At 32.5% G+C, this 25,000-nt stretch overlaps 2 protein-coding genes across 13 annotated transcripts in view; both read left to right on the top strand.

Moving 5' to 3' along the window:
- LOC106879397 (protocadherin alpha-3) overlaps window positions 1–13,299 on the top strand; it is a 236,745-nt gene extending 223,446 nt beyond the window's left edge. For both annotated transcript variants that reach the window (XM_089362745.1, XM_089362746.1), the window contains exon 4: window positions 13,160–13,299. In XM_089362745.1, the coding sequence (XP_089218871.1) occupies window positions 13,160–13,198 (39 nt within the window). In that variant the 3' untranslated portion in view covers window positions 13,199–13,299. The remainder of the gene's footprint in view (window positions 1–13,159) is intronic.
- LOC106879395 (protocadherin-18) overlaps window positions 13,210–25,000 on the top strand; it is a 78,911-nt gene continuing 67,120 nt past the window's right edge. For 6 of the 11 annotated variants that reach the window (XR_016244328.1, XR_016244327.1, XR_016244324.1 and 3 more), the window contains exon 1: window positions 13,210–15,600. Coding sequence is in view for 5 of the 11 variants with exons in the window: in XM_014928930.3 (XP_014784416.1) it covers window positions 13,210–15,600 (2,391 nt within the window). In the remaining 6 variants the exon portion in view is untranslated. Of the gene's footprint in view, window positions 15,601–22,201; window positions 22,260–25,000 lie in introns of all 11 variants that reach the window. The other 5 variants (XR_016244325.1, XR_016244326.1, XR_016244323.1 and 2 more) reach the window with 1 other exon arrangement.

Below are 25,000 nucleotides of genomic sequence, written 5' to 3'. Positions count from 1 at the left end.
TAAAGTTCAAAACCACATATCTTCAGTATCACAGTGATAGAGAATATTAGATTTGCAACAATAACACTTGCATGGCATGTATGTCAGTTTTAGATTGTAAAGATTTGGTAAGGGAATGAGAAGATCAAAGGAATGGAAATGAAATTAGATGCAGGTTATTTTTTTTTTTTATATTCTATATTACAAATGAATATGATAACTACTAGAAGTAAAAGCCACAACTTTGGCATGTATCCTTATAGCATCTTCCAGCACCAACCTCATTGAACTCATTATCTGCCAGTAGTACACCTTTTTGCTATTAGCACTGCCTTTACGACCAGAACACATACCTGTCACTACACCTTCAGAGAAAATGATGGCAACTTCAATCTAATACGATGACAAATGGTTCTTGAGAAGCTTTTTTTTTTTTAGTTCTTAATTAACTGGGAACATGATTTTAAGACCCAAGTTATTTCACAACATGCAATACTTTGATGGCTATTTACTTTCTTTCTGTCTTTCTATCTATCTGTCTGCTTATCTGCCTATCTATCTATCTATCTATCTATCTATCTATCTATCTATCTATCTATCTATCTGTCTGTCTGTCTGTCTGTCTGTCTGCCTGTCTGTCTGTCTGTCTGTCTGTCTGTCTGTCAATCTATTTATCTATCAATTTATTTATGAACATATCTATTTTTGTCTTTTTGTCTGTCTCTCTATCCATCTATTTATCCATCTATATGTATGAATGTATGTATGTATGTATGTATGTATGCATGTATGTATGTGGATATTTCTATGTATTCATGTATGAGTGTGTGTGTGCATATATATATATATATATATATATATATATATATATATATCATCATCATCATCGTTTAACTCGCTCAAATGTCTTTTCACATGCCACTGGCACAAGTGCCAGGAAGGCGACGTTGGTAACGATCACACTCAAATGGTGCTATTTATGTGCCACCGACACGGAAGCCAGACAGCTGGTGCTTTGGCAACGATCACGCTCGGACGGTGCTCTTACTTTTCATCTTTAAGATTCAATAAACTGAATTACTTATCACATGTTTGGGTAGATTTAATACTCTTATAAATTCTCCAAAAGATAAATGGAATTCAAGGCAAAAATTGAGACTAACATTGCCTTATATTTTTCTAGAAGTCACTTTAAGTGCTAGGATTGATTTAACATTCTTATAAAATTTCCAACATCTAAATGGAATTATGAGAAAAACTAAGGCAAAGAATGAGACCAGCATTGCCTTATATTTTTCCAAAAGCCAATTAAATTGCTGGGTTAGAATTAATATTCTTATACAGCCTCCAAGGTTTAGATGAAATTATAAGAGAAAACTAACACAAAATGTGAGCCCAGTATTGCTTTTTTATTTTTCTAAATGTCAATAAAATATAATACTAGTTAGTTACATTGGGAATTAATTTATTATTCCAAAAAGGCCACCAAAATGTGAATAGAATTATGACAGAAGACAAAGGACTAACTTTGCCTTTTACCTCTGTGATGCTTGATAAAATGCAATACCAGTAAGATAATGAGATTGAAATATAGTCTTATGAATCACTCCCAATTTGAATGAAATTATAAAACAACAACAGCAACAACAATTACAACATCAGAACATTAGCAAGAAAATTGTGAGTAGGAAAAGATGTAGAGAGGGCTGCAGTTCTGAACAGGAATAATGAAGAACAGTGAATGATGTAAAGGATGTGACACAAAAAAATAGTACGTGAATGGATTTGAATGAAAGGGTATAGAGACTGAAATATTTCACAGGAACAGAAGCCTTTCTAGTTGTGGTAGAAAAGAAAGAGGAAAAAGAGTCAAAGCTGTTGGTCACTGAGCTAGTGCATGGTGATGAGTGCATATTTGCTAATCAGCCAGGCACGTGTGTGTATGGGGACACACACACACCTATATACATATGCATATATATAACCACCCCATATATATATATATATATATATATATATATATACACACACACATATATATATATACATATACGTGTGTGTATATATATATATATATATATATATATATATATATATATATATACATAAAAATATATATACACACATATGTGTGTGTGTATATATATATATATATACATATATATACATATATACACATATATATATACATACATATATATATACATACATACATACATGCACACATATATACATACATACATACAACATTTATATACATATATATATATATATATATATATATATATATATATATATATATATATATATTCAAAATTAAATCTTCATTGCATCAATACTCTGAGTTTCCTGTTCTCTGCATGCACTTCAAAGTCACTCAGGAAATTCTGTGTAATGACGGAATGAGGATTTAGCTTTGAATAAATGCTTTAATTCTACAACATGCATATTGTACTTTTTTTTCTCCCAGTCATGCATCTATGCGTCCAGAAGCATCTCTTTTATCTCTGCCCATCTATCTGCCTCCTATTCTCTGTCAACCTCATCACCCTCTCTCCCTCTCTCTTAATGCATATAACTACATATATATACAGATTGATGCTCATATGTAGGTAAATGGAAAATGATGCACTATAATACCTTATGCATTATTGTCAGTGCCTCTAAACAAACATTTATGTAATAATTTTGTAAAATACTTCTCTATTTAACTTATAAAAATGACAACAATATCCTTAGCTGAAATGGCATAAATTCAGACAATTTATAGTCATTATTATAATTGAAATTATTATTATTATTGTCATCATCATCACCATCACCATCATCAATATCATAATTAAGGCAGCAAGCCTGCAGGATCATTAGCACACCAGGTAAACTGCTTAATAGCATTTCCTATGTTCTTTACATTCAGAGTTCAAATTCTGTTGAGGTTGACTTTGCCTTTCATCCTTTCAGGGTTGATAAAATAACACCAATTGAGCACTGAAGTCGATGTAATCGACCAGCCCCCTCCCTCAAATTTCAGGCTTTGTAGAAAGGATTATTATTATTATTATTATTATTATTATTATTATTATTATCATTGTTATTATTATTATTTACTTTTAATCTGCATGTTTGTTACAATCACTTGCTGAGACACACCAGCATCGTAGGGTGAGTGAACAATAAGAGATGTTACAGCATGACTGAAAGCATGGAGATGCAAAGTGGTAGGGGCAGTAGCAAAATATCTTCATGTAATACAACACATACATTTAAATTGATGGGGTTTTGCTCGGGATGTGGGATGTGGGCAGTACTTGTCAGCACAATCTTTTGGATTTCTCTGAGACATGGTTATTCAGAGATATTATCTAGATGTTTCTGACATCGCTTTTTTTTATCATACCTTGGGCACCCACAATAACAAGAATAGTTCTTGCTTTAGGATGCCACATCCTTTGTATTTCAGTTTCCAGGTCGTTATTGGAATGCATAAGAATGTGTGTTTACATCTCCGTAACTTAGTGGTTCAGCAAAAGAGACAGATGTTATAAGTATCAGGCTTAAAACAAAAATTAGTAGGGTTGACTCATTTGACTAAAACTCTTCAAGGTGGTGCCCCAGCATGGCTGCAGTCAAATGACTGAAACAAGTAAAAGATAAAAGCTATATGCATACCCATATATATATATATATATATATATATATATATATATATATATATATATATATATATATATATATATATATATATATATATATATATATATATATACATATATACACACACACACACACACACACATATATACATATATATATATTTACACATATAAGCACAGGCATGGGTGTGTGGTAAGAAACTAGCTTCCCAACTATATGCTTTCATCCCATTGCATAGCACCTTAGTCTTCTACTATAGTATCAGGCCAACCAAAGCCTTATAAGTGGATTTGGTAGACAGAAACTGAAAGAAGCCCTATATATATATATATATATATATATATATATATATATATATATATATATATATATATATATATATATATATATATAAGTATATATATATATATATATGTGTGTGTGTGTGTGTGTATATATATATATATATATATATATATATATATATATATATATATATATGAATATATATGTAGATACATATGTATGTATTAAATACTTGTGTGTATAGATTTGTAAGTACGTATATACACACACATACACACATGCTAAGCTATATACTCTAATGCATTGAGCAGGAAATTTATTGCTGAAAACATGGAGCTGAAATTCAGTTATATTAATGAATGTCAATAAGTGTTGATTGAACAAGTGGATGTTACTATGTTCAGATGACGTTACAGAAAGGGTCAAAATGAATGCACAGTCTTTAAAGGAAGAGGGACTTGTTCATAAAATGATTGACAAAAGAAATCTGTAAGTTCTTTCTGAAAGTAAAAAGAACATTAGATTCTCAACTTCTTTTCCCTTTTTCTTTATTTGATAGAAATGGCAAAATAGGAATGGTTCTGAAGAATTCATAGCCTAAAGGTAGACACTGGCAAATCTACTTATCTTTACACCATCTCACTTTGTCTTACATCTAAAAGGAATTCCTTGCTATTTTCAGAGTATACTAAATATAAGAAATTTCTCTATATATCGGCATTGATTTTTCTGCTCCTTCAACAATACGAATTCCACTAATTTCATCTGTGGTTCTGGCAAATAAAAGGTTATAGAACACTCTAAGTCTTTTGTGGTATTCAATAAGGAAACAAAAAACAAATTGTTTCATTCTGCAATAAAATGAATAGTTGTTTTTTTTTTTTTTTTTATCATTTCTAAATTTTTCTAATTTTTTTTTTCTTATTTACTTATTAGAAAGCAGTTGAAGAGAAAATCCTCTTAATTCATATATTTCTCTTATTATAAGTCTGATGGGCTTTTACACAAAGCCACATTATATTTTAGCTTCTAATAGTTGTCTCAATAACCTTCTGCTCTTCTTGTGACAGGCAAATACTGAGTCTCACAATACTCTGCAAATAAGAGGCACTTTCACTTTATGTGTAATATCATTATCGCTTCATGCTTATATCATTATTAATCCGTGGTTATATCTCATTTTATTTAGTTATTTATTCATTCATTTATTTATCAGTTGAATCAGTAGCGTTCAACTGTAAAAATACTCGAACAGTTCACATTCCCCACCCACCCAGTGTAACACCACCATTTAGTGCTTGGAAGCTTTTAGCAATGTCCACTTTGTTGCAAGAATTTGACCAATCTCTGGTCTAAGAATACTTTCCTTTTACCTTCCCACCACCTTTAAAAGCCTTGGAAAGGGTCATGACTAACCATAAAAAAATGTCTAAAAAAAGAACCGGATAAATAAATAAAATAATAAATGCTAAGTATTTGAAATTAAGACAAAAATAACTAATTGCAATGACATGTTTTTTTTTAGGTTGACAGGCTGTTACATCAATATGGATTATTTCTATTGACAGAATAGTGCCAGTAATGGTGGACTATTGGATGTAATGGGATGAAGAAGTTAAATCTTTTTGACTGATTCGTCTTTTATATTTGGAAGGGTACACACAAACACACACACACACACACACACACACTCTCTCTCTCTTTCTCTCTCTCTCTCTCACACACACACACACACACTCTCTCTCTCTCTCTCTCAAACACACACACTTACATTTGTGTAAGGACATATGCCAACACATGTTTTTATACATATATATGCATTCATATGCTCACACATGTATATGTACATTCACTCCACATATATACATGAATACATACATATGCATATATACACACACATATATGTGCACACACATGCATATGTGTATGTGTGTGTGAGTTTATATGTCTGTGTGTGAATATGTGTGTGTGTATGTGTGTATATGTATGTATGTGTATATATATGCAATTATGCAATATATACAAAAGATAGGTACATGTATGCCTGGTGGTAAGAAGTTTGCTTCCAAGCCATGTGATTCTGGGTTCAGTCCCAGTGTATGACACTTTGGGCAAACGTCTTCTACTATAACCCCAGGCCAACCAAAGCCTTTTGAGCGGTAGTCAGAAACTCAAAGATGCCCTTTGTCTGCACATGTGTGTGTATGTGTTTGTCCCCACCATCACTTGATAATTGGTGTTGGTTTGTTTGCATCCCTGTAACTCTATGAGTCACCAAAAGAGACCGATATAATAAGTACTAGGCTTCCTAAGAATAAGTCCTGGGGTCAATTTGCTTGACTAAAGGCGGTGCTCCAGCATGGCCGCAGTCAAATGACTGAAACATGTAAAAGAGTATTTGTGACCTGAGCATAATTTATAAAAAATGTTTCTGAAAATTTGACAGCTGTTACATCAATATGGATTTTAGCAAGCTAAACTTACCTGATACCTAAATTAGTCAAAAATTTGTAATATAGAAAGCATCAAACATAAAAAATCTAATTAGAAATACTTATGTACCGAGGAAGAGCTATTTTTAATGTGCGGCAGACAACACTGGTCATGTTTTAGTCTCATTAAATCTGTTCAGCAAAGGATAAACACCAGCTTACTCACTCTAGAGTGGAGGCGCAATGGCCCAGTGGTTAGGGCAGCGGACTCGCGGTCATAGGGTCGCGGTTTCGATTCCCAGACCGGGCGTTGTGAGTGTTTATTGAGCGAAAACACCTAAAGCTTCACGAGGCTCCGGCAGGGAATGGTGGCGAACCCTGCTGTACTCTTCCACCACAACTTTCTCTCACTCTTACTTCCTGCTTCTGGTGTGCCTGTAATTCAAAGGGTCAGCCTTGTCACACTGTGTCACGCTGAATCTCCCCAAGAACTATGTTAATGGTACACGTGTCTGTGGAGTGCTCAGCCACTTGCATGTTAATCTCACGAGCAGGCTGTTCCGTTGATCAGATCAACTGGAACTCTTGACATCGTAAGCGACGGAGTGCCAACCACTCGCTCTAGAGTAGTAATGAGAGAATCATTAAGTCAGTGTAAAATGGTGTATATGTGGAGGTATAAAAAATTAGCTTATTTAAAAAAATTAAATCACTGAAGTTAATTACTTAGGAAACATGTTTTTAATGTAATGAGCATCAACAAACCAATCTGAAATAATTATACAAGGAAGAAAAGACACAACTATGTCAATTACTTGCAGACTTTTAATCATTTCAGCAAACACCTGAGTCAACTTCAGTGTATTAGCTCTTGTCGAGAAGTATAGTAAACTTAAGAAATTAATTCCTAATAAGCAGTGTACATAATCCTATCTTCAGCTTCACAAAGTTGTAAAGACATTTTACTACTTTACTTTACATAGTTCTTTCTAAAATTCCTACAAAAGCAAATTTCTCTTTAAATGATACTGTTCTATTTTGGCAAGATTGTTAAAGCTTTAGGTTTTCAATAAAGAATTACTCAGCTCTTTGGCCATTATTGTTTAAGTTTCTTTTCTTTTATTGCCAGCCAATTTCTATTTGGCTTCCCCATAAAACTCTATTTCTTTCACTCTTTTGTTTCTCTTCTTATTTATTTATTTAGTTTTTTTTTTTGTTTTTTTTTGCTATCAGCCCATTTCTGAATGTTTTATTTGTTTATAACGATAAACCAGTCTATAATTTTACATTTATTCCCTGTGTTAACTCTCTTGATGGTGTTCTACATTTGCTTGGTTAGCAAATAGTCATTTATTGTATTATGTTAACATTCTATCCTATGTTTCAAGTTGCATACTTGGCAACATATTGCTGGAAATAGAATTTTCCATTTTCTTTACAAGAACTCTTGTCATTTATTTATGCCTCTGTGATATACAGTTAAAGTATCATGGCAATATTACTAGTGGGAGTAACAGGGGCAAGGCTCCATCATGTTTGAGCAAATTAAATGTTAAGATTCTGTAAAAGATAGGTGGAGCGTGCAGCTTCTACTGCTGCACATTGCTACAACCATATCAGTAATATCTCTATTTTATTGGAAAATAACTCCTTCTGTTATACTACTGTCGCTTCTTAAGTCTGAGACAAGATAGCACCAACTTAAAACATATTAGATCTTTTCATTTGAAAATGCACCCAAATAGGAAAGATTATTAGATGTGTGATTCATTTTAGATTTAGCCTCAGGTAAAAACAATTTTTTTTTCCTTTCTTTCTTGCTTTTAAGAACATAATTTCCCTGCAATGAGAATTAATTTTCAGTTGATCAACAGTCATATTATATATAGTGTGTCACATTTAGATTTATATTCTCTATTGAGATAAAAAAAAAAAAAAGAAGTAGAATTAGAGATAGATCTTCTTTAGAACCCTATTTTAAGATAAGCTCTTTCATCTTGGTAGATTTATAATATTTCTTCTGTCATATTCAATTTATTATGACAACCTACTTTTGTTATGTTTAATTCTGTTCTGATATATAAACACACACACACACACACACATATAAACACATATGTATATAGGTATGTGTGTGTATGTGTATGTATATATATATATATATATATATATATATATATATATATATATATATATATATATATACACACACATACACACATATGGATAAAGGAATAGATTGATATAGATAAAGATATACAACTTAAAGAAAACAGCAAAAGTTTATGGGATGAAAGACACCATTTTACTTATGTTTCTTCCCAAGATAATATTACAGATAATATTTCAATCAATACAGCAAATCCTCTTTCAAATTTCTTCTGATTGATTATACCAGATTATGAGAAAAATATTTTATATTAATCAATAAGGGAGCTAGGTTTCCAAACTACATTTTATGTAAGAGTAACATCCAAAATCTTATGAGTATCTGCATTGGTAACAACAATAATGGTGAAACCAGGAGAATTTGTTAGGTGTCAGAAAATTTATTGATGTTTTAATGCTGTAGCTTATGGGGCTACAACTCTGCTGAATCTTTATAGCTCAAAATGCAAGCTTCTTCTACTGTTCACGACAAACAAATTTATTGATACCATGTATTTAATTAATAACATAGCTTTGTAATAGATTACCTCCATGGCTTAATCTGTCAGGACCATTGTAAATCAATCAACTCAGGACTCTGTGTAAATTATCAGACAAGTGAGTATAAACTTATGGTCAAGATCTTTAATACTGTTGAAGAGCTGACATCCTATCTAATGCTGGTTCCATAAAAAAAAAAATGGCACTTGGTACTTTCTGTAAAACAGATGGTGTTAAGAAAGACATCCAGAGATAGAAACCTAGTCAAAACTGAAACATGACAGTGAGATTCAGTCCTCTGACTTGTTTATGAGAGCAGTAACTGAATAACAATTTGACTCAGAGTGAAATAACCTGATCTGACTTGCCCTGCCCTTGCTCTGCCACAATGGGAAGTGGATGTAAAACGACAATGATGATGATGGTGGTGGTGGTGGTGGTGGTTGTTATATGATGTTAAGATGGTAAATAGATGTTTTTCCTGTTTTCCAAGTGAGTGACATGGTTTCTACAGCTTGGTGCCCTTCCTAACACCAACTACCCTGCAGCATATACTTACTGGCTTTTTTTGATTTTGTGCCACCAGCTCTAGTAAGTCCATCATACATTTTGCAAGAGTCAAAGCCCCTGGCAGGGGTTAGGTAACTATATGCTAGGTGATAAGGGGCAAAAGATGAGTAGGAGTACGAGAGGAGAGGCCAGAGCAGAACAAATTTCTTGATGTAGAGAAGCTACATGACTACTCACCTATTAGAAGAGAATGGGAGTGATTGAGTGGAACCAGAAAGTTATGAAGATGTGTGTAGGAGATGGGTAAATGTGCTGAACAGCGGAATAGTAATGATGAAACAGTAGACAGGAGAAGGATGTGAGAGGGATGATGCTGTTTAGGTTGTAGATATATTGTGGGGAAGAGGTTAGTTGTTTGTTCTATGTATGTATCTGTGAATGTGTGTGCATGCAAATGTATGCACATCTGTGTGTGTGTGTTTGTTTGTGCATTTGTGTATGTGTATGTGTGATTGTATGTTTGTGCATGTGTGTGAGGGAAGGGAGAGTGTGTGTATACACTGAATGAATGAATAAGTGTATATTTAAATTATACAGAATCTTACAACAAATTTTTATTTTGATTGTTTAGTTTTCTTAATGTTGAAGTCAGGTAGGCATTCATTAAGAGAAGCAATATTTCTCAACAAATTTTTATAAAAATCATATTTCTTTCATTAAAAACATTAAGGGATTAAATACTTAAATGTTTAGACAGTCAAGTATTTAAAATTATATGAGATAATATTTTAGAGGGAAAAAAATATCAGATAAATAATTATATATTAAACTAAGTTAAAGTTACAAATCAATTTTTTTTTTACATTTAAAAATCTAATTCAATATATATCTAAGACATGTCTCTAATTTAGCAGAACTGAGTTTTTGCATGTTAAGTAAACAAAAAAAACAACAACAAAAAAACAAAAAAAAAATAAGGAGGAAATGTTAATGTTGAAAGCTTTCTAGACGTTCTATTTTAAGGGGAAAACTAGATACTGTAACATCATTCTTAATGGTAATTTATTTATAAATGTAATTCTTGTTTTTTTTTTTGTTTTTTTTTTGCAAATAGTGTTTTTTTTTCAGAATACATTTATAGTGCTGCATACAAATATATAAGCACACACACACACATACACATACACACACAGACACACGCACACACACGTGTGTGCATGTCTGTCTATGTGTGGGTATGTATATAAGTATGCATATATGTGTCTGTATGTGTATATATATATGTGTGTATGTATATATATATATATATGTGTGTATATGTATGTGTATAAATATATATATATATATATATATATATATATATATATATATATGTATATATATATATATATATATATATATATATATATATATATATTTATAAATACATATATGTGTGTGTGTGTGTATGTATATATATATATTTATAAATACATATATATGTACATATGTCAATATCCATAAATATATATATATATACATACATATATATGTACACACATATATATACATACATATATATGCATACACACATATACATATGCACACACATAAACATATATATGAATATATATAAGTATATATATATGTATGTATATATATATATTTATATATATGTATATATATATGTGGGTGTGCATGTACGTGCATAAAAGAGTAAATAGAAATTACATACAGTATACTAAATAAATGTACGTTTAGTGTCATTTTAAAAATATAATCTGCAATTAAATCACTGTATCTTCAGTAGCTGATAGTGAGGAATCAGCCGCCATTTATGTTGTATCTATTAATAATCTCAGCAACTGAAATTTTTATGATTTAATCGCAGATTATATTTTCACAGTAAAAGGAAATATATGTTTGTTAAAAATATTATATGTGATTTCCATATACAAATTTATTTAAATAACATTGTGTTGGCACATTGTTAAGAACTTGCTAGCCGTCAACCTAACTCCATGTAAATAATTTTATTTCACTTACACGTATTTGCATTTTCATCAAATGATTTGTTCCTTCTAACTTCAGTAGTTGAGAGATGATCTGAGCAAACCTGATAGTTTGAATATATGAGATGTATGGACCAAAGATTCTGTATTTATATTCAAACAGATTATATCTTTTAGTACAGTGATACTACATGTATGTTTGTTTAGTTAAATATATTATATATAATTTCATACATACAGTTATTTAACCAGCAACACTATGTTGGTCCCATATATTTATTTATGTATGTATGTATGTATGTATGTATGTATGTATGTATGTATGTATGTATGTATGTATATATGCGTGTGTATGTGTATATGTGTGTGTGTGTGTATGTATGTTGCAGTCTCTTTGCCTTGTCTTTGCGTGATAATTGTAAGTGAATGCCACCATCATGTAAGTGGTATCCATCATTTCTAGTCTTCCGTGAAAACATGTCTGGGCATGGAGGAAATGTTATCTTACTTGAACTAGAGATGGGTTTGCAACAGGAAAGGCATCCAACCATAGAAAATCTACTTCAACAAATTCCATCTAATCTGTGTAAGAGTGGAAAGGCAGACATGAAAACGATGATGATAATGATATATATATTTATATACTTATGTATTGCATCGTGCAGCTGACAAGTAAAAGTCACCTATGCTGGTGATACATAAGATACACCCATACTAGTGACACGTAAAAGGCACCCATGCTAATAATATGTAAAAAGCACCCAGTACACTCTGTAGAGTGGTTGGCATTCAGAAGGGTATCCAGCCATAAAAACCAAGCCAAAAAAGACTGGAGCCTGGTGCAGTTCTCACACTTACAAGCTCCAGTCAAACCCTCTTACCCATGCCAGCATGGAAGACAGACACTAAATGATAATGATGATGGTGATGATGATGATGACGACGACGACGACTTACACACACACACACACACACACACACATATATTACACACACACACACATGCACAAGCTCACTAAATCTACCTCAAATTACACATTATCATCTTAAAATGGACAAGAACACAATTTGGTTCTCGACTCACAATGCATGAATATAAGATGAGATGGTCAAAGCTGGAATACTTTTGATTGGTAGTCTCTTCAATCAGAGTTGAAGAACAATATCCTGTCTATAGAAAAGCTGCCATTTAAGCTAACACCATTATTATTCTATTATAAAGCTTTATATTGTTGCTCTGTCTGCTAGTAATGACAATGAAATATCCTTCAGATGACATCTATTGGCTAAAAGGAATAATGAAGTGAAAGCACATTGGATAATGAAGTCCATGATACACGGCCGGTTAAAAGACAACTAGTCATAGCCAGAATGCCTTTGATCACAAATCATTCCAGTCATGGTTGACCAAGGGTTACACCTCTTCCTTTAAAAATGTTAAAGATTTGATTAATCTTCTAATTTATTCTTTATCAAACTTTGCCTTTCACTCTTCTAAAATTGATAAAATAACATAACACTTAGTACTGAAATCAATTTATATAATGAAAGCCAGTTGTGAATAGAATTATAAGAGAAGACTAAGATGATATTTCTATTTATTGTAAAACATGAAATCACTTTTTATTTATATTTATTTTTTTTTATATATATTTTCAGATTCCTTTCCTGTCAGAGGATTATGAAATGCAGTTGTGATAGACTGAAGCATGGATATGCTGCTTTCATTTCGCATATTGTTTTTTGTCTTGCCCTTCTCTTTTTGTGTGGATCTTATGTACAGAGTAGAAGAAAGCAAGAATGCCAGAACATATTTAGGAGACATAGCCAAAGATTCTCACTTGTTAGATAGAATACCAGTTCAAGTTCAAGACCAAGTGACTTTTAGTCAGCTGCAAGGTGGGTCTCTCAAGACTTTGCAGTTGTTCAATGTTACTAAAACTGGAAAGCTATACACAGCCCAGTCATTAGATGCAGAAAACCTTTGTACATATAATACAGAATGTTTTAAAATGGTTGACATTGCAGTAAGACAAGAGGAAACATTTATAAAGATACTCAAAGTAAAGATTTTAGTGGAAGATATAAACGATCATTCTCCAGAATTTCCTCAGGAACAAATCAGTCTTGAATTTTCTGAGACTGATGGAAAAGGAACTTCAAGCTTGATACCCAATGCTATTGACAAAGATGTCGGACTCTTTAATTCTCAGATAACATATCAATTGGAGGATAGTTTGGAAGAACCTTTTACCTTATCAGTTTCTAAGAGAGTGGATGGCACAGCAACACTTGAGATTGTTTTAAAGGAAAGACTTGATAGAGAAGCTAAAGACTCTTACATGCTGCAGGTTGTTGCTAAAGATGGAGGCTTCCCTTCAAGAAAAAGCATTTTGAAAGTCCACATAGCAGTTAATGACGTAAATGACAATAGGCCAGTTTTTCCTCAAAGCATTTATAACATTTCTATAAAAAACACACACCAAATGAATGTTCCTGTACTAACTTTGTCAGCAACAGATTTGGATTTTGGAAAAAACAGTAAAGTTTCCTATTATTTTAGTTCCAAAATAAGCGATGTTGCCAGGTTATATTTTCAACTAAATAAAGAGGATGGTAGAATATACTTGTGGAAAAAGTTGCCTGCTGGACAAAAGAAAAACTACAAATTGTTTGTGGAAGCAAGGGATGGAGGCCGACCTCCTCTCAGTTCCATTGCTTTGGTTTTTGTTAATGTGATCAACCAACAAAATAATGCACCGGAAATAGATATAAATTTTGTGTCAGCATTAGTAGATAATACTGCTACAATTTCAGAAAAGATTAAAGTTGGAAGTTTTATTGCATTTGTGAAAATCATAGATAATGACTTTGGACAAAATGGAGAAGTTTCTTGCGATCTTCACCATGAAAAATTTCAGCTTCGAAGTCTAGCATCAAAGGAATATAAAGTAATATTGAAAAGCCTTGTTAACCGAGAGGCTGAAGATCATTATGATATAAAAATTACATGTGAAGATATGGGCCAACCACCTTTGAAAGCTCAGCGACAATTCTCAATTCAAGTAATGGATGTAAATGATGTACAACCACAATTTACAAAAAAAACATTTAAATTTTTGACTTATGAAAATGAAGAACTAAATTTTCCTGTCGGCTTCATCAATGCTACTGACCCAGACTTAGATTCAGGGGGTAAATTATCGTATCATTTAGTTAGTGAAAACAAAGATAAAATTCCATTTCAGATTACAAATTATGGTTTTATTTCAACTATTGAGTCTTTGGACTATGAACAGAATAACAACTATAAATTCCAGGTCCTAGTAAAAGACAATGGAAATCCTCAGTTAAACAATACAGCAAATGTTATTGTTGAAGTTATGGATGAGAATGACAATGCCCCATATTTCACTTTTCCTAGTGTTAACCCTTTCAGTTTGGATGTCTACTATCACCCTCAAAGTGAAAATGATATCACAACATTAAGAGCTTCAGATAGAGACAGTCGAGAAAACGCTTTCCTCCATTATGAAATTCTTGGAGGAAATGACCGACAACTGTTTACAGTCAACCCTTACACTGGAGCCATGTCTTTCTCTCGCACAGTTTACCAAAATGATGCTGGGTTATACAACCTCCAGTTAATTGTCAAAGATAGTGGTACTCCAGTTCTGTCAACATCTACAGCGCTATCCTTGACATTGACAGTTAGTAATAAAACGTCCAAAATGTTCACTGCAGTGAATACACAAGCAGACAACAGGATACATCTTAACTTAGTTATAGTCATAACACTGGCAGCTGTGATTGTGTCAGTGGCTGTTGTTGTGTCAATCATTATTTGTATTGTTCGATGTCACAATGTCAGGAATACTCAACATATAACTGAAACAAGCTCACCAAACCAATCAAGGAGTGAAAAAGGTCACCTTATTTCACATGCTAATAATTTGACTGCGCTAACATTAAATTCTGATGAGACAAGAAACAGTACAACTGCTTCAATGATGTCAAAAACACAGCTCTACCAGGAAGATGAGTTGCCAGTTGAATGGAATAATTTAAATGCAACAAGAAGCTTGCCAAGAGCTGCACAGGTAAATTTTGACAACTTATTTTAATCAATTAACCATATTTTAATATTAAGTATTTTGAGATTTCATTTTTGAAAATTTTCACAATGTAGAGAATTTAATTTCAAGCATAATTTCTGATTTGATAATTTAAATATATATCTATAGGGACTTTAGACATATTACCTTTAAATATGCTAATTCTTTCCTTTTAGTTGAGATTTAAATTTATTGATTAATTTTTTTTTGTTTTTTGTTGGGTGAGGAGGTGATTATAAAGTGTTGTAAAAGGGCTGGGTTTATTCCATTCAATGATTGTGAAGATTAGAGGCTGATATGTCCCCCAAAGTCAATATAGGAAGTAAGAATGGAGTACATTTCTACTAAAGATGATGTGATTCAGAATTCATTTCATGTGCTTGATTTGTGTGACACTTTAAAGTGTTCTATTCATAAGACACCTTCAATTCATATTTGTTTAAAAAAAAAAAGCAGTACTATGAAGGAACTAACGAATAAGATGTTCAACATAAAATGATATCAGATGTTATAAGAGCCAATTAGACAGCAGTAATAGATATGTAATTCAGATCCTCTCAGTGTGCTTGTTTTCTTTCCTTTTTGTCTGTCTCTAATTAATGCATATTCTATCTTACATTATTTTAAAATGGTTTATTTGGTTTTCTTCAGAGTATTCTAAAAATAGACATCCTAACTCATTGCAAATATAATCCTATTTAATTCAACTCTTGGATTGCTTTAGACTTGTTGCACTATTAATATTCCAGTCTAAATATATTCAAATGATCTACAAGGTACTTTACTTCGATTTTAGCTTGTTAGTTCTATACATCTGCAGGCATTAAATTTGGTTTGGGGCAAGCAAATCTCAGCAACTTCACAGCTGAACAGTTTGAGAGATGCTGCTAATGAATACACGACCAGGATTTCATTACTTGGTCATCACTATAGGAACAAATTTATTCTGTTTAAATGACTACAAGCATGTAAAATAATGGAGGTTTGCAATTTTGTCCTTATGTCTGGTCATACATCAAGAAAGCATAGGAAGTAAAGCATATTAACATTACAACAAATACTGAAATTCTTTTGCTTCTCCTACTTTACTACTGTGCTGAAATTATTCAACATCAACTAAAAATTCTTATCTCTTTCACAAAAGTCTGTAACTACCTTTGATAACTACTTTCTACGATGAAACTATTAGTCATATAGCAAACCAGAATAACAAACTTATTCAAAGATAATCAAATCTGCTTGCCTGTCCTACAATAGATCTTTGAAAAACATAATTATTTGATTCACCTGTGTCAATATTTCAAGTTACAATATCCCGAAATAGGTAAAGAATTAATGAATCTACTTTAGACACCATTTATACAAAGTAATCAATAATCAGGATGGTAGATGTCTTAGAGACAGTAAATAGATTTTTGTCTCTTGTTTCAACTGATGTTATTTAAAAATTTCTTAGATTACCTATAGTAGTAGCAGTTGCCTGCTCTAATGAGTCTTAACTGATTTTATATATATATATATATATATATATATATATATATATATATATATATATATATATATATATATATATATATATATATACACATACATACATACATACATACATGTACACACACATACATATATATGTATATGTATACACACACACACACACATGCTTGTGTGTGTGTGTCATGTTAATCCATATAACATAGACTGAAAGCATTTTGTTGGAGGTTGTAAGTAACATGAATATAGGCCAGTCATTGTCTTCTAAGATGTCACTGCAATCTCATAGTTTTAAATATCCATTATTGCTTCTTGAATATGTCATTGGCCTATATCGAAAGAGTTATCAATAATGTATGCGTGTGTGGGAGTATACATACATGCATACATACATACATACATACATACATACATACATACATACATACATGCATACATACATATAAACATACATACATGCATACATACATAGATGCATACATACATAAATACTTACATACATACATACATACATACACATATATATATATATCTGTATGTATTGGGTCATCCCATAAATAATGCAGTTTTCTCAATTGCATGAACTAAAAGTCAGAGGGGGATGGGATAGACTAATCCTGGGTTTGATTTGATTGACTAAATTCTTCAAGTTGGTTTGCACCAGCATGGTCACAGTCAAATAACTAAAATAAATAAAAACAAAAAAGTAAAAGTATTTAAGATCATGGGATGCCACAATGTTCATGCACACATGCACTCACACACACACACTCACACACACACACACACACACACACACACACACACACACACACACACACACACACACATACATATACATCTACACATGTACGTGCATGCAAAATGAAATGAATATATATTTCTTTTAAAATGTAATTTGTTCTTATAATTTTAACATTTGAATTTACTGTTAGAAATTAGTAAACATTAAATTTCAATCTGTCATTCTATCAATGTCTTTTGGTGATAAGCTTTTGAGCAACATGTTTTCAATCACATTTATTATATCCATCATGGGGTATATGTACTGTGCGTGCATACATGTGTGTGTGTGCAGTGCATATATGTGTGTGTGTGTATATGTGTGCATATACATATATGTATCCATACATAGATATGCATATATATTTATATATATATATATATATATGAATTTATGCAAATATTCTATAATTATAAACATAATTATAACCAGGGGTCAGCTAATTGCTTCACCACGCACCAAATTTAGAAATAGGAGTTAAAATGCCTTTTCTGCTACCATAAAGATCTCCCAGACAGTAACACACTGTTTTACGTAGGCAAAAGGAAAAAAATAATGAAACCACATGACTTAGATTAGCTACATACGTGTTTCAAGATTAAAGTAAAGTAATATTTATTTACTTATTTCCCATCTTCAGTGCAGCATTTCGAGATATAAATTTGAGAGTGATAGAATAAAATATGTACACGATCAAGCGTCATTGCATAACCGATATTCAACCAACACTTTCAAAAATATACAGCTGAATGTGAATACGTATTTATCCTTAATGTCCACATGTGTGTTATGAATAATCCCGCAGAAACTGCAGTTTTTGATCAGGGAGTAAATTATATTTCAATAATAATAATAATAATAAAAGGGTAAAATTAATTAATTAATTAATCAATTAATAATTTTATATATGTGTGTGCATGGTGTATGTATGTGTGTGTATATATATATATATATATATATATATATATATATATATATATATATATATATATATATATATATATATTATATATGTGTGTGTGTGTATAAATGAATATATATATGTACATATTTATAATCATTATCAGCACAATCATTTTATGTCCACCTTTCCATGCTTGCATGGCTCAGACAAAATTTTTGGAGGAAGATGTTTATGGCTGGATGCCCTTCTTGTCACCAACTCTCACCTGTTTCCATGGTCAGACAGGTTTTATATAGAAGTCTATAAGCAAACACCTCTGCTTGCATATCAGTATTGCTGGAATGTATTTGAACATGGAAGGTTTGTGCAGTTAGGACTGACCTAGAGATGGACAATTAGAACAACAATATTTAAAAAATCACTAGGAACTGGCATGAAAAAAACCTCTTACCTTTATTATGTTGAGTCACTTTCACTTTGTAATGATTGCCATTATCATTTCCATGGAACAAGGCTGTGAGCGGGCAGAGTTGTTAGCATGCCAGGCTAAATGGTTAGCAGCATTTTGTCTGTCACTACATTCTGAATTCAAATTCTGCCGAGGTCAGCTATGCCTTTCATCCTTTTGGAGCCAATAAAATAAGTACCAGTCGAGCACTGGGGGTTTACATAATCAACTTACCCCCAAATTCCAGGCCTTGTGCCTGTTGTAGAAAGGATTATTTCCATGGAGTTGATCTACTGGACGTTTGTTCCCCTGTACCATGTACCAGTGGCCTTTAGCATCAGCAAAACCTTTAACCATGTCTAGGATCAGAAATTCATACCAAATTCAACTGATTATTGTCTAATCATCTCTTCGGTCAGAATTTTTGCAGTCTGTCTGGTCTTTCAAAGACTGTACTCTAGAGGCTTTCCTCACAAATTTCTACGAATGCTAGTGCTCATCAGAGTACACATATGTATCTTATTCTCTTTATTTTGTGCACCTATAACTTTGTCATATACAACTTCACACCCACACACTCATACACATACATTCACATGTATACACTATTGCTTTTTTAACCAATATACATACATGCATACATATATACAGGGTGTGATGGGTAAATTGTTGATATTTTATATTTCTAATTTCACGCATGCACATTGTTTATTTTTGATTTTGTCAACTACACAGTATAGTAAGGTCAGTTGGACACCATCTGTGAGATAAACAACACTATGACGCATTTCATTTTGCCAGAAATTTGGAAATGACATGCTGTACTGCTTGGCATTCATGCTGGAAGCTCCAATACGAACAGATGGTGGACACATAGAACAACCGTTGGCTTGCCATGTCCACAAGACATTACCAAGAGTGATAGAAATCAAATATCCAATCAACACCACAAGGTTTGGAGTGATTACAGTGATAGCAACGTTAAGTCTCTATTCCTCTTCCTACATGGCCTCAGACTCAACATAGAGGCCCACATCAAATGCCTGGGGGGGAGGCAGTACTGCGCTGGATTAAAAAAGTGTCTGCTGGAAGACCTTATATCTGGCAACAGGACTCTGCTCCATGCCACACAAGCAGGAGAATCCAGTCACGGCTGTCAGACAATTTCTGCAACCACATCACTCCTCACATCTGGCCACCTAACTCACCAGACTGCAACCCCCTTGATTATTATGTGTGAGGTGCAGTTGAGCGAGAGACCAGCAAAACTTGTAACACTAAAGATGAACTGAAGGCAAGGATTATGGCAGCATTCATCACAATAAACAAGGAGACCATCTAGAAGAGTTGCAGGATATTTCAAAGTCATCTGGAAGCCGAGGTTGAAGCCAATGGCGATTTTATTGAATAAATTCACTCTTTGTTATTTCAAGATATTTTTATGTAATTTTGGTAAATATATCTTTTAAAATGAGATGTCAGTGATATTTTCCTTTTTACTTAATTTAGATGACAATATATTCACTGCATCCTGTATGTATGTACGTATATATATATATATATATATATATATATATATATATATATATATATATATATGCATACATATATACATACATATATATATATATACATATATGCATGTATATATATATACACATAAACACATATATAAACATAATTAAGGGGTCAGCAACAGTTATGTATACACATGCACATGTATATATATAACATACGTATATACATACATACATACATACATACTTACATACATATTTATATATAAATGTGTGTGTGTGTCTTAAAGCAATCTTCACACCTCATGTGCTACTACTATGGAAAGGAACTTGAAAATTTACAAGAATATGACAAGGCGGTGATGTGCAGAGTACTTTTTTGATAGTATACAAACACAATCATTGCTCATACTGATGAAAGTCTTGCACTGTGCCCCTTCCCATATGCATGAACAACACACTGGTAAAAATCTCTGATGATCATTCTTTGCAATCTTACTTACCATTTCAAAGTTGCACTTCCAGTGATTTTATTTTACACCTTGGGCTGAAACTGAAGCAACTACATTGGGGAAAAGCTATTTCAGCTATCTAAGAACACACTTTAAGCCTTTTATGTTTACCTTCATTCATTTTTAATAAGATTTTCTATTATGAATTGGGGGGGGGGGGGGGGATCTATCAACCTTCTAAAGCCTGGTCAGTGATATGTTTATAACATAGACGAATTGTATCAGTGACAGAATCTCATAAATGTGACAAATTTTTTGACATTTTATAGCAGATATTCCATTAAAATATAAAAAGGAAATGAAGTTAATAGTTTTTGTGTGTACTTGAATGACTAAAACGTCTCTTTTACCATGTAATTGCTTATGTATAAAACATTGGTAAAATTATATTCTAAACACTAGGCATCCCTAAGGAAATATTAACTATTTGTTAATGAAGACTACAAATTGTTTTTAAGCATTTAACTATAGTTTAAAAGGCAAACCACAATAAATGGCTTATATATTGTATTAGATATCTTCATCATCATTTAGCATCTATTTTCCATGCCAGAATTGGTTAGATAGCTTGCCAGGGACTGGCAGGCCAGGGGATCCACTAAGTTCCACAGTCAGTTTTGGCTTAGTTTCTACAGCTGGGTGCCCTTCCTAATGCCGGAGTGTGCTGGTTGCTTTCTACAGAGCCTCATCACCAGTGCTTTTTACGTGGCACCTGCTCCCACACCAATGCTTTTTTTACATGGCATTTTGGTTTTAGGATATCAATTCTGTTGTTGTGTTGTTAGATGTGCTAATAATAATAATAATAATAATAATAATAATAATAATAATAATAATAATAATAGTAATAATAATAATTATAATAATAATAATGACCAATGTACTTATATATGTGAGTGTGTAAATATGTGAAATTTTTATTACATATAGAATTTGGGCCAAATTAGAACATGTACACAAACATTTTGGAGCTGACATAATTTAATATGTAAGTTTCATACTTTTTTAATGAAGAATATTTTCTAACTTTCTGCAATACATAAAAATGTTATTCTTATTTCTTTTAAATAAGTGCAAAAAAAAATTATGATATATGTTCCCAGTGAGAATGATATATTGTCTGGTATTCCTTTACTTTCTCTCCCTCTTTTGTTGTTGTTAATTACTCATAATCGTAACTGTCTTCATACTTTTATAACTGCCATTCTCTAGGCATGCATCTCTTTAATGAGTTTTGTATATCTATATCAAGATTATCACTCATTGTTTCATATTTCTGTACCGCCTGACTGGCTCCTGTAGGATTTTCGAGCGAGATCGTTGCCAGTGCCCCTGGACTGGCTTGTGCGGGTGGCACATAAAAGACACCATTTCGAGCGTGGCCGTTTTCGTGCGGGTGACACGTAAAAGCACCCACTACACTCTCTGAGTGGTTGGCATTAGGAAGGGCATCCAGCTGTAGAAACTCTGCCAAATCAGACTGGAGCCTGGTGTTGCCATCCGGTTTCACCAGTCCTCAGTCAAATCGTCCAACCCATGCTAGCATGGAAAGCGGACGTTAAACGATGATGATGATGATGATGATGACTAACCTAATAGCTTAGATGAGGCTGGCCATGTTGTCTTTGCTTTTCAGATAGTCACGAGTACAGTATCTGCTTGAGCAGTCTTTCAGATGACATTCCTGATGAGGACATCTTCCAAACTTGGCAATTCCTGGGCCATCTCAGCAGCATTGTAGGCCCTTGTACAAATCAATGTTTTAAGCCCTTTATTATAGATCCATTGACAGCAAGGCAAAGCAGACCACTAGACTTGTAGGATCCCTAGGTAACAGCCTAGTGTATCCTTGCTGTAAGAAGGTACTGGGCAATCCTGCTCACACCTGTATCTCGTGGCTGAGAATTATGTCCTTCCAGGGGTCTAACAGAGTGCTGATGTTTCATCAATCACCATTAAGGGCGTAAATTTTCTTTACCTGACTCTTCTGCAAAGTTCAGGTAGCATCAGTAAAAAATATTTAAAAAAAACAAGTGGATAATATAACTTTTCTGTTGACTCTGTACTTGATTCTATGGCTATGGAACAATTCTGCACTTTATTCTATAGTTATATGCAACTACAAAAAGATAAATAATCCAATGCAGAAATATGGCAGTCAATATAATTTTATCATGATGTATCTAATGGCATGCTCTATCTCTTATCATTTTTTAAAGTCCTTATATTTTTTAACATTACCATCTCTAATATATTCAAATACCATTTATCTCTCTTCAGTAAAAACACACCTAAAGGGGTATATCCATTTATACTTTTGGTTCCTTGCAAAATGATTATAATTTCATATATTTTGGTACTGACATCTTTAGAATGCTTATTTAAAGATTTAATTGCTATGACATTTAGTGACACTTTTTCATTCAATATTCAAGACACCGATATTTAATATTTTATATAATTTTATTATTTGTATATTTATTTTTTGCTCATCCATTTACAGTCAATGGAATAGTCTATAGATATCATTCCATCTAACATTTGTGGCAGGTGGTTAAGATGAAAAAAAAAAATGGAATTATGCTAATGCAATATTTCATTTCTAGATTTGATTCACTCAATTGGAATGAAGATTTCATAGCTGATTATGATGAGTTGATGCTTATAGAATTCTTTGATGTAATGTCTACAACTATAGCAGTGAGAAATACATGAAGTAAAAACAGCCTGGAGATTCTTCAAAGGTCAAAGTTTGTGTTATCAGAAAGATAACAGGTCTCCTATAATAGATAATATTCCACTTGGTGATGGGTTACATCAGATAAGAGTTTAGATAGATAAGTGATGGCATTCATTTAAGAAGGTTTTCACTGTCTTTAAGCATAAAATATATACATGAAACATGATAGAAAACTCAAGTACCTATGAGAACATTCTGAAACTGTTCTAAACCTTCTCCATTACTATATCATAGGATTTGAGGAAACTTAAGCTGACAAAGAGAATCTCTTAGTGGCTGCTGCTTGGGCTGCAAGAAATGACATCAACATAATCTCCCTCAAAACATAATCTACTGTCATGAAAAGAAAGAAAGATATCTTGAACAATATAGTTCTAGATACACATAAGAAGAGATAGTTATGGTTGGACTGCTTTTTATTATAGGTCTGCTTAATCAGGCCTGACCTTGGGTTAAACAACAGTATATGAGGAGGCTTATTTTATTTAATTAGAAATAAAAACTATTCTTTAAGACAATGGGTTTCTTTATTATTATTACTCTTTATTATCTACAATATTAATCATGCTAGTGTACATATGTTATAATATGAAATGGTTAGCTAAAGAGAGAGACAGAGAAACAGAGGGATAGATAGACAGAAATACAGATAGAGAGAAAAAGAATGTTGACCAGATGTAATGTGGTCCTAGTGACAATAGAAGACGAGGAATAGAGGATAAGCATGTGAATAAATGCACATATAATACATGAAGAATGGTAGTAGCTGTTAAAGTGGTAGTAGTGTTGGCCATGGTGGAGCACCATGTAAAGGACTTTAGTCGAACAAATCAACCCTAGTGCTTACTTTTCTCTTAGGCCTGGTACTTATTCTATTGGACTCTTTTGCTGAACAGCTAAGTTACGGGGATGTAAACGCACTAACACCAGCTGTAGAGGACAAACACAAACATGAAGATACACATACATATACATACATATACACATAC

Source organism: Octopus bimaculoides, chromosome 14 (genome assembly GCF_046866305.1).
Source record: "Octopus bimaculoides isolate indiv1 chromosome 14, ASM4686630v1, whole genome shotgun sequence".
NCBI lineage: Eukaryota > Metazoa > Mollusca > Cephalopoda > Octopoda > Octopodidae > Octopus > Octopus bimaculoides.
This window is presented reverse-complemented; position numbering and strand designations above follow the sequence as displayed.